Source organism: Rhinatrema bivittatum, chromosome 4 (genome assembly GCF_901001135.1).
Source record: "Rhinatrema bivittatum chromosome 4, aRhiBiv1.1, whole genome shotgun sequence".
Classification (NCBI taxonomy): Eukaryota; Metazoa; Chordata; class Amphibia; order Gymnophiona; family Rhinatrematidae; genus Rhinatrema; species Rhinatrema bivittatum.
The window spans coordinates 416,346,027-416,358,237 of NC_042618.1; the positions used below are offsets into that span (position 1 = coordinate 416,346,027).

Below are 12,211 nucleotides of genomic sequence, written 5' to 3' on the forward strand. Positions count from 1 at the left end.
TTACTATTAATATGAATATTATAATCCCATGGTGCATTTTAATGTCTTGCTAACAGATTCTGAAAGAAAAGATTTTCTTCTTCATTGTATTTTTGTGTAATAAGAATGCTCATTAAAATCAAATGAGTTAGCAGGCACTTACAGCGCCTTACAGACTGTGAAGGATGACAAGATAAATATTCCATATGTTCATTTGCGAGATTCATTTTATTGGTAATTAGTAATATTGTGGTTGCCGTTGGTCTGACCTGCTAAGATGCAGGCAATCTTTTTGCTATAACTTGTTTATTTGAAATTGATTTGATTGAAATGAGCATTCTCTGAATTGCAGTGTTCTGTTATTTCATGTGCTGCTGTTTTGTGTCCATTGCTTTCAATATAGGGCCTGCAGGGGTTTAGAGGGCCTCCTGGCCCAGCTGTAAGTAACCCATTGACAAGGCCTTTATTCTGAGCCACTGGTTAGGTTGGCTTGCCTACTCTTGTTCCTGATGGGTTTCTGTGCTTTCTGTCTGGTCGCCGGTCGGAATGTCTGTCCACTCCATTGTCTAGTGCAGCTTTGTCCTTGCCATGACCTCTGTTGTTGAAGGCCTAAACCAACCTGGGACTGCTTCAGGTGGCTCTCCTCTAACTATTTGGCTTGAATTAAATATTTTCAGGGTATGCCAGGCTTTCCGGGAGTACTAGGTCGACCGGTAGGTTTTGCTTTTCCTTCTGTCTCTCACCGTCTGCTTTAAGTAGTTTTTCAAATTGAAATGTTATCTTTGTAAAAAAATGTCTCTGATATTAAGTAGGACTTGCATGTGTTACAAGATGACATTGTTTCTCTGGAAATAAAGAACTCTGTTGCTCATGCAAGAGGGTCAGGTCATGAAAAGGTCTGTCATGACTGTTCTTTCCTTTATATACATTCCATGGCTGGAGATCAGGGTTCTGCTAAGATTCAAGCATACTTGGAATGTATTTGCTAAGCATTTTACCATGATGGGCATCTGTCCACATGGTATAAGACCTCTGCATGTGGCTTGGCACAGCAGTCAGACTTTATTTTGAACCAAACAAAAAACTAAATGAATGGGGCATTGGGAATGGTACAACCCAACGGAAGCAGCTGATGCGCACATCGGGTTTCTCTCTGCACTGGAGCAGTGACGCTAAATTTCATGTCTTTTATACCACATATTTAAATGAGGCACATTACTACTTCATACTCTGTAGTGCATCTGCACTGCAAAACAAATAATTGGACACAACAATTCCAGTCAGGTCTATGTGATAAAGAGTTCACTTTTTCAGACAATTCTTGCTTAAAACCGATGTAACTTCAGCAGCTTCAGTGTCGGCTCAGCCTATCTTGTAAAGACTTCAATTTGGACTATTTTGTCAATTTATTCTCACAGGGTACCCCTGGTGATCCAGGAACGCAAGGACCTCCTGTAAGTAAAGTGCCAATTTAGATTATAGCAGTAAATTCATTTTAGTTTATTTCCAGCGTTTGATTGGATTCTGCATTGTACGTTTTGATGTTTTTTACAACTGTCAGTACAGAACAGGTGAGCCTCGCTGGATGTTTAAGAATGGTGGGTAATCCCACCTTTTTCCAGGCACTCCGAGATGTAGGCTAGGGGCCACTTTCAGATACTGCCAAGATTGGGAAAACTGATATAACTTTAGATCAGGATTACTAATACTTCTCAACATATGCAGTGTTTAAAAACATATAAGAGACAGTCCTTTCTCAGTAGAGCTTACAATCAAAAACATACAGAGGAAAAGAAACTTTGAGAATTTCATTTATTAAGACAATGGTTAAAAATCAATGAGGCTGTAAACAGGAAATCAGGGATTAAGGTTTAAAAGCAGCCTAAAAAAAGATGGGTTTTTAGACAGGATTTAAATGAGGCAAGAGAGGAAGCATGATTTACCAGCTCAGGAAGTCTATTCAAGCATAGGGTGCCACCAGGTGGAAAGCATGGAGTCGGGAATTGGCAGTAGAGGAGAAGAGCAGAGATGGGAGTGACTTTTCTGATGACTGGAGTGCACAAGAAGGGTTATAGAGAAGAAAGGTAGTAAGGAGCTGCAAAGTAAAGGTTTTTTTAGGTAAGTAAAAGAAGATTGAACTATATGTGGGAACAGATAGGGAGCCAATGTAGTGACTTGAGAAGGAGAGTTATATGGGTGTAGTGAAAGACAAAATGTGCAGCTGAATTTTGGATGGATTGTATTGGAGAGAGATGATATAAGGAGCAGACTGCAATAGTCTAAGTGAGAGGTGATTATAGAGTGGATAAGGGTTTTAATAGTGTGTTCAGAAAGGAAGGGATGGATTTTGGTGGTGATTATAGAGAAACAACCCATTTTAGCAGGGTTTCGGATATGTGTAGAGAAGGAGGTTATGGGTTCAGTGGATTGGGAGGATTACAGTGTTATTCACAGAAATAGAGAAGGAAGGAAGAGGAGAAGTTGACTTGGGGGAAAGTTAAAGAGCTTGGTCATGTTGATCTTAATGTGGTGCTGGGACTTCCATGCAGCAATGTCAGACAAGCAGGCTGAGATCTGGAACTGGATTTCTGATGAAATTTCTAGTGCAGAGAAGTAAATCTGGGAATCAGCATAAAGATAGTATTGAAAACCATGAGAGGAAATCAGAGCACCAAGGGAATTAGTATACAAAGAGAAGAGAAGATAGCCTAAGACTAAACCCTGAGGCTCACCAGCTGATAATGGGATGGCAATAGAGAAGGATCTGCCAGAGGAAACACTAAAAATGTGATGGGAAAGGTAAGAAGAAAACCGAGATAGGGCAGAATCCCAAAATCCAAGTGAGGACAGAGAATCAAGCAGTAGGTGGTGATCAACAGGGTCAAAAGCAGCAGATAGGTCAAGAAGGATTAGGAATGAGCAAAGGCTTTTGGTTTTAGCCATAAGCAGGGCTGTTTCTGTGGGATGTAGAAGATGAAAACCAGGCTGAAGGGAATCAAGAATGGCTTGAAATGAAAGAAGGTCAAGATAGTGGTGATGAACAGCACGTTCAAGTAGTTTGGAAGCAAAAGGAAGGAGGAAGATGGGACGATGTTGGCAGAACAGGTAGGGTCCAGTGAGGATTTTTTGAGGAGTTTTGTGACAACAGCATGTTTGAAGGCAGCAGGAACAGCAGCAGAGGAAAGTGATAGATTGAGGATGTGACAGATGGAAGGCATGATTGCAGTGGATTCTTCCAGGAGCAGCAAAGATGTAAGAATCAGAGGATCACTCACACAGTCTCTTAATAAAAACTGTCCACACAGTGATTTGTGTTCCAAAATACAAATGTAGTTTTACTAAAGCAAAATCAAGAACTAAAGAAGGGAAAAGTACAGGCACAGCAGTTTTTCACAAAAAAAACAATAGTCAGTTGCAAGTAGTCAGGAGAGAAGACAATTTCTCAGGCTGCTTGAGTAACAAGTGAGGGGATTTGGGCCTTCTTTGCTCCTTTTGGTCTTTCTTTCCTTTAGGACCCCACTTGGAACGTGAATTCCTCTTCTCTGAAAGATAATTGGTATCACAATCCCTAGTTGGCTGTACTCAGGCTCCCAGATGAGTCTCCTTCTCCCTTTGAACTTGAGAAAGTAACTCTCTTGAGTTTTGCTTGCTGGGCTTCTCCTGGAACTCCCTCCAACCCATGTGAGAAAGCAAACATGCTCTCTCATGTGGTGAGAAAAGGCAAATCTGCCCTTTCCTCTCCTGGAGCCCTAGAGAGCAGGGTCACTTGTTGCCTCTCTCCAGTTCCCTGGTCCATGACTCCCTCTAGTGCTTCGTGGAGACACTAATGCACATTTTAGGCAGAGACTATCAGTTTTAGGATGGACCAGGAAAATCAATCAAAAAGTACTCTACACCCTTGGAACCTTCCATTGCTGGAATTTTCTTCACTTTAACCTATGGTGAATGCTTAAACAGCCTTATTTCATTTCATTTATTAAAATGTATTAATTGCTTAATGCAAAATAGGTCTAAGCGATTTACAGGTCATACATTCATAAAAATAGATAGCATAAGCATACAAATAAAAACAATTAAACAAACATACATTTAAACCTCAGATGAAATTTTCATAAAGAAAGTCTTACAGGTGCATTAATGGAAAGCTTGCTTTAGGAAGAAACTTTTTAAGGAGAGTTTAAATTTTTTGACGGAGTCTTCTAACTGGAGTTCCATAGGTAAAGAGTTCCAGAGGGTTGGTGCAGCAACTGAGAAAGCTGATTCTTGTGTGACAGAAAGGTGAGCATGGCGAGCAGAAGGAACATCAAGGAAGCCACATTGAGATGATTTCAACTCTCAAGAGGGATTATATATTTTGAGTAATGCATTGGACCATGAACAGGAATGAAAGCTTAAAAGTTTGAAAATTGTCATACAAATTTTATAATGAATTCTTCGTTCTATAGGCAACCACTTTAACTTTTCAAGAACAGGGGAAATGTGTTTGTAGCATCTGGGTCCAGTGATTAATCTGGCGGCTAAATTAAGAAGAAGTTGTAGAGAATATAATGAGTTGGATGGAAGACCCAAGTAGAAGGCTGTTACAAAAGTCAATGTGGGGAAAAATGATTACACGTACGATAGTCAGAAAATCATTATTATGCAGTAGGTGGCATTGTTAGTGTTTGAGGTAGTTGTGGGTGGATCCTTGGGCCGGTGGCAGATGACCATGCCCCTGGGGGAAGATCCCGAGAGGGACCACCGGTCAGGCTCAGAGTAAGAGACAGACACACACTAGTCATTTTATTAAACAGTATATGGAACCACCAGAGGTGGCAGTAGTGAGCTGGAAGTGCCCGGCTGGGCTGCAGTCCCTCAGATACTGGAACAGTGAACCTGGATAACTGAGCTGTAGAGAACCTGAATATAGTGAGTAAGCAGGGTATGCAGAGTTCAGGAACAGAACCTTGATGATAACACTCACAGAATAGTCTCTTAGAAGCAGCCCAGGAGCTGGAATAAAGTAGGCCCTCGAGGAGCGAGTACCTGGTTCCAGAGAATGCTCTGAGAGAGAGATGTAAACTCACTGGTGTTGTAGGCAGCGATGACTTCCTGGCAGAAGTGGTATTCAATAGCAAGTCCGGGAACGTGGGCCCTCGAGGAGCAAGTATCGGTTCCAGACTGCGATCTGAAAAGCAAAAGAGAAAGCGAGACCCCCGAGGAGCAGGTACCCCTGGTAAAGTCCGAGGAGGCAGAGTAGCAAGATATGCGGAGAGCGAATCCCATCCGCAGTGATACCTGGAGGAAGTTAGGTAAACCTTTCCCCCTTGCTAACTTGATTAGTTAGCGAATTCAGAGACCTTAAATATCCGGTGAGGATGACGTCATCTCAGGGGGACGCCCCTGAGGTTCGCGCCACTGCTGGTACTTGAGTCGGGGCCGCGCGCACGCCCTTAGGTTGCTGGGAAACATGGTGGAGTGCAGTGTCTAGCCGGTCCGGGGATGCCGGAGGGGAACGGAAACATGACGCCGTGGCAGCCAAAGTTCCAACTGGCAAAGAGGGAGTCGCCAAAGAGGTAAGGTGGGCGTAGTGGAGACGTCGGGCAGCGACGGTCGCAACAGGCATAAGCCGGACAAAAGACGAAGTTTTTAGAAACCATTTTTGATGATAAACTTGATATGTGGTCGAAATGATAAAATTGAATCAACCCAAATACCAATACTTTTGATTGGAGAGTTAGTAGAAAAGGAAGTGTTTTCAAAAGATATAGGGGTAGATTTACAAACACGGTGCGTTCATGTACTTTTGTTGGCGCTCCAGGCGCAAACAAAAGTACACGCGCAAGGCTATCGATTCCGTATAGCCGGCGTGCGCCGAGCCGCGCAGCCTACCTCCGTTCCCTCCGAGGCCGCTCCGAAATCGGAGCGGCCTCGGAGGGAACTTTCTTTTGCCCTCCCCTCACCTTCCCCTCCCTTCCCCTACCTAACCCACCCGCCCGGCCCTGTCTAAACCCCCCCCTTACCTTTGTCGGGGGATTTACGCCTCCCGGAGGGAGACGTAAAACCCCGCGCGCCAGCGGGCCGCTAGCGCGCCAGGACGCAACCTGGGGGCGGGTCCGAAGGGCGCGGCCACGCCCCCGGACCGCCCCGGGCCATAACCACGTCCCCGGGCCCGCCCCTGAAACGCACCCGACACGCCCTGAAAACGCCGCGCGGATCGGGCCCGCCCCCGACACGCCCCCCTCTGAAAACCCCGGGACTTACGCGAGTCCCGGGGCTCTGCGCGCGCCGGTAGGCCTATGTAAAATAGGCGCACCGGCGCGCAGGGCCCTGCTCGCCTAAATCCGCCCAGATTTAGGCGGATTTAGGCGAGCAGGGCTCTTAAAATCCGCCCCATAGTTTGAAGAGGTTGTTTTGAATGAGGCCTATGAATTAAAAGAACTTCAGTTTTCGAACTATTGAGAGACAGTTTGTTTTGATGGAGCCATTGTTTAATGGATGACAAGCAAAGATGAACGTGTTTGAGGGTTTTATCCTAAGTAGGGTGTAGGTACATATAGAATTGAATATCATCCACATAGATTTTATATTCGTCAGTGACTGTGGCAAGTAGTTTGGTAATAGGGGCAAGATAAATATTGAATAGAACTGCGGACAGAGCAGATCCTTGCGGGACACCGGATTTAAGATGATATTGTGTGAATATGCGATAGGCCCTTACTGCATGCGAAAACGTGTTTAACGCATGCAAATTCCAAAAATAGGAAGAGTTAGGGGTGGAGAGTGGGCTGGGTTAGCCTGTCTGCGAAGAGCTATTGCACAGCCATAACACCGATTTTAACTACACCCCTTTGAATTGTGTTAGGCTGTGCAATAGCTGCCGTGACCGTGCAGTAAGGTTTCATTGCCCTTTGCAATGTCTCCTGTAAGGGCTATTTCAGGTGAATTGAAGAGAGAGAGAGAGAGTGAGAGAGAGCGAGAGAGCGAGAGCGAGCCTGGCCATAATGGCATGGCCCATAGGTAGGTATTTGTATCCCTATGGTAGGCCCACCTAGTAACTCGAGGTGGGGATTAGGTAAGAGTATAGGGGGTTAGGGGCCACTTTGACATTGTACATGACACCTACGAACAGAACAGTGGTCTCTTGTGAAGATTTGATGGCCTTCGGAGTGAGGAAACTAATTCCAAGATGAGATTTGGGCAAGGTTCGTTCAACATAGCTTGATGGACTCTTGGGCCATGACATTATGGCCAGTCTCTCTCTCTCTCTCTCTCTCTCTCTCTCTCTCCCCAGTGGTTGAATGCAGGAAATACAACAGGTTGGCACTTATCACAGAATCTGAAAAGGGTATTGCAATTTGTGCTAACTTAGCTCTTCGCACACATAATTATTGCAATAAATGCTATATTAGCATAAAACACACCGCTTTTGCTATCACATGCGGTACTTACCGCATTTTGATAAATCCAGGCCTAAGAGAGAAACAATTTGAGTACATTTCCTGATAACTCAGATTTATGCAATCGGTAACAAAGAATTTCATGATCTATGGTGTCGAAAGCTGATGAGATGTCTAACAACACCAAAAGAAATTGTTGTCCAGAGTCTAGACCTCTTCGATTAGAATCTACAAGGGAAACTAAGAGTAGTTCAGTGCTCATAGAGTATCTGAAACCAAACTGATGCAGGTCTAGGATTTCATTCTCTTCAATAAAGGTTATTAATTGACGGAGCACTACAGATTCAATAATTTTAGATAAAAATGTCAGAGATGAGAGATGAGAGTGAAAACAATCAGAAGGATCTAAGTTGGATTTCTTGAGAAGTGGTTTAATGACAGCTCTTTTTAGGCAATCAGGGAAATAACCCTATCCAACAAATTGATTAACAATTTTGGATAAAAAAGGAGCAATAACTTATTTGCAGGCTTTAAACAAAGCTATGGAGACATTCGCAGCAGGACACACAACATTATTCATTGTCGATATGATGCTGGAAATTTCAAGAACTGAAGAATCTTCAAAAGTACACCAAATCTCTGGTGTCAAAGTGATAGAAGCAAGATATCAGGGAACAACATTAATAAAGGAAAGACTAAGGAGTAGATTTTATAAATCTGTGCCCACGCGTACTTTTGTTCGCGCACCAGGCGCAAACAAGAGTACGTGGGATTTTAATAGATACTCGCGTAGCCGCGCATATAGATTAAAATCCGGGGTCGGCACGTGCAAGGCTGCCCAAAATCGGCAGCCTGTGCGCACTGAGCCGCGCATCCTGCCTTCATTCCCTCCACACCCCCCCCCCGCACCTTCCCCTCCCTTCCCCTACCTAAACCCCCCCTACCTTTGTTATACAAATTACGCCTGCCCGATGCAGGCGTAACTTGCGCACGCCGGGCCGTCCGCCGGCGTGCGATTCCCAGGCCCTGGAGCCATTTCGGAGGCCTCGGCCATGCCCCCGAAATGCCCCCGGGCTGGAACCATGCCCGCGGCCCCGCCCCCAAAGGATGCGCCACCGCGACACGCCCCCGACACACCCCCCAGGAAAGCCCCGGGACTTGCGCACGTCCAGGGGCTTGTGCGCGCCGCCGAGCCTACTCAGCATAGGCTCGGCACGTTCAGGGGGTACTTTGGCCAGGTTTTCGGGGGGTACACATGTATCTTACGAGCGTACCCCTTTGAAAATCTGGCCCTAAGTTTTTCTGTCTTAAGAGAGAAATGTTTAAGGAAAGATTCAGTAGAAAGATTATTGAGAGAAGAAATCTCAGAATTAGGTACGCTAGTTAAGTTTTTGGCAAACTTGAATAGTGCGTGAGTGTTATCACCTAGTTTTTAAACATTTTTTCTGAATAGAAGTTCCATTTAGCTTCAAGTGTATCAGTTTGATATTTGGCAAGTAAAATTCTGAAATTAGAAACAGTAGAGGCAGTAGGACATTTACGCCATAGGCGTTCTTATTTCCTAAGGGAATTGCGAAGGGAAATCAAAGATGGAGTCAACCAGGAATGAGGACAGTTTTTAGTAAGGGCAACTGTTTTAAGTGGTGCCATGTCATCAAGTATATTAGAAACAGCATTTTGCCAGCCAGAAACAAATAAATCAAGGTCATTGATTTCATTAGAACATGTAGAATCTATGACTGAATGAAGATTTTCAGAAAACTTTGAATTGTCAATGAAGCCGTGACAAAATATGAGAGAAGGTGCTTTAAAGTCACAGGGGCTCTTAGAGAGTGTTATGAGGAAGCTTATCAAGAAATGATCAGTCTAAGGTACCTCAGTAATCAAATGTGTATCTGATGGAAGTTGAAGACTGGAATTATTTACAAAAACAAGGTCAAGTTATTTCCCAGGCGATGAATCAGAGTGTTAATCAGTTGGGTCCAACCAAATGATGACAGAATTTCCAAAAATAGATCACAGTTATTAGATTGTGACGAGACATTGAGAGGCAGATTAAAATCACCAAGAATAATCATATTATTCAAGTCAACTTTAGCAAGAAGAAATTGTTTGAAAAAAGGAGACAAATTGGTTTGCAGTACTTTAGGAGGAATATAGGTAAGACAAACAGAAAAACCTTACAGATGTAATATTCTAAAAGGAACAAGAGGAAAGCTGCTTAAAACAGTATGCTGTAGAGTAATACTACTCATAGTTCGCACTTTTAGAATGATCCAAATGTCCTTTCTTTGCTTGGATTAATTTAAATCATCATGCTTTACTGTAAATATTTCCCAATTATTAGTAACATGACAAAGGGAGGAACAGGTAATTTTACTGTCCCAAAGGGAAAGCTGTGTCTACTCTTGCTCTTATCTGTGGAGGGTGGAGGAAGAAGAATAGAGTAGAGATGTGAATCGGAACCGGAATCGGTTCGGATTCCGGTTCCGATTCACATGTGGGTTTTTTTTCATCGGGCCCGATCGCGGTTTTGTTTATCTGCTGCGCCCGAGCCGATAAACAAAAAACCCACCCCGACCCAGTTTAAAACTAATCCCTTTGCTTCCCCCACCCTCCCGACCCCCCCAAAAACATTTTACAGGTACCTGGTGGTCCAGTGGGGGTCCCGGGAGCGATTTCCCGCTCTCGGGCCGTCGGCTAGCACTAATAAAAATGTCACCGATGGCCTTTGCCCTTACCATGTGACAGAGTATCCGTGCCATTGGCCGGCCCCTGTCACATGGAGGGAGCACTGGATGGCCGGCGCCATCTTTAAAAATGGCATTTCTGTATTGCATACTTTGAAATCTCTCTCTATTTTCCCAAGTATTGATATTGCTAGTCTGTATTAAGTCGCTATGATTATTTAAAAAAAAAAAAAAAATAGTATTGAGCTTTTCTCCTTTGGGGAGGGTGGCTCATAGTGCATGGCTCATCAAGAACTTCCTTAGTCAGAATTGAATGCTAAGAGACACACATTGCTATCTGTTCTTGTGGCCAGTTAAGTTGAAAGAAGTAAAGTTAGCCATATTATAGATTGCTTTCTTGGTGATATTTTTCTGCATTTCTGTATTGCATGCTTTGAAATCTCTATTTTTCCAAATATTGATATTGCTAGTTTGTATTAAGTAGCTGTGTTAATTTAAAAAAGGCTGGTATCTACAATGCAATTACAGAAGAAAGTAGAGACTCCAGTATGAATGTTATCATCCATCTGGGAACCAATGACCTTGCTAGACATGGTATCCTTGCAGTACAGAAGGACTTCCAAAACCTAGGAACAAAGATTAGACCCATGGCAAAGACCATTGCTTTTCAGAAGTATTATCTGTTCATGGAAAGGGAAGGAATGGCTCTGCCATATAGATAACGTCAAAGTTTGGCTCAAAGCATGGTGTAAATCAAGCAGTTTTGGATACATTGGTGGATAGGGCTGTGTATGGAACAGTAAAAGGTTATACTGTAAGGATGGTCTACATTTGTCCTTGGCTGGAAAGAGGATGCTAAGTGAGAAATTCAGAGCATATACTATGAGGCATTTAAACTAGAAGGTGGGGGTGGCAGGAGATGGTCAATGAAATTGCATGTCACCCCCAAGCAATACAGGAATTGAGAGAAGAAAACAACAAAGTCAATCAGTTCAAAATAGCAGAAAGGATGACTAAGAAGAGCAGCAATCCTAGGGAGATGAGTTGGAAAGCTATGACCATAAATGCTCGTAGCCTGGGCAATAAAATCCCAGACCTGCAGGCCTTAATGGTGGAAGTGGACTTGGACATAGTTGCTGTTACAGAGACCTGATTCACTGAGTCTCATGATTGGGATATGGCCATATTGGGCTATAACTTGTTAAGGAAGGCAGAGAGGACAGAAAAGGGGGAGGAGTAGCTCTTTATGTAAAAAAAAATATCCAAGCAACTGAAGTGCAAGGAATGTGGGGTAGAGAAGAAGCATTGTGGCCATCCTAAAAAAAGATGATGGTGCATCCATTTTTACTGTAGTGGTTTACAGGCCTCCGACTCAAATGGAAGAACTAGAAAGACATCTGGTTTAAGACATCCAAAAAGTGGGAAAGAAGGGAGAAGTGTTGATTGTTGGAGATTTTAATCTGTTGGGAATAGGCTGGAGAATCCCTTCTGTGGAATATACCAGAAATAGAGAGATAATGGATGTCCTTCAAAGGGCTCTGTTCAAACAAATGGTAATGGAACCCCTGTGGGAGAGAATTATATTTGACCTAGTGCTCACTAATGGGGATAATGTCTCTAATGTACAGGTGGGTGCCCACCTGAGCAGCAGTGATCATCAAACAGTATAGTTTGATATCGCAAATAGGATACAGAGAGGACACATGAAGAACCGAGTTTTGAATTTCAAAAGTTCAGACTTTGTCTAAACGGGGGCATACCTGGAAGTAGAACTAGAAGACTGGGAGAAAATAAAAGAGCTGAAACAGTGGACCAAACTGAAAGGAACAATTACAAATCTATATGTTAGAAAAGTAAACAAAAGTAAAAGAAATAAGAAATTGATCTGGTTCTCAAAGGATGTGGCTGATAAAATAAAGGCAAAAAACAGCATTCAACAAAACATTTTTCAGATATATCAGAGAAAGGAGAAAGGTCCAAAGTGGTATAGTGAAACTGAAAGGTGACAAAGATCAATGTGTGGAGAGAGATGAAGAAATGGCCGAAATATTAAACAATTATTTAAGTTCGGTGTTCACTAAAAAAGACCCTGAGAAGGACTGTCGCTAGTTGACAAAACTGTGGATGGGAGTGGAGTAGAGGAAATTCCATTTACAGAAGAGA

At 43.3% G+C, this 12,211-nt stretch overlaps 1 protein-coding gene across 1 annotated transcript in view; it reads left to right on the forward strand.

Moving 5' to 3' along the window:
* COL7A1 (collagen type VII alpha 1 chain) overlaps positions 1-12,211 on the forward strand; it is a 350,074-nt gene that overhangs the window by 253,093 nt on the left and 84,770 nt on the right. The window contains exons 82-83 of the mRNA XM_029597520.1: positions 657-692; positions 1,398-1,433. Of these exons, the coding sequence (XP_029453380.1) occupies positions 657-692; positions 1,398-1,433 (72 nt within the window). The remainder of the gene's footprint in view (positions 1-656; positions 693-1,397; positions 1,434-12,211) is intronic.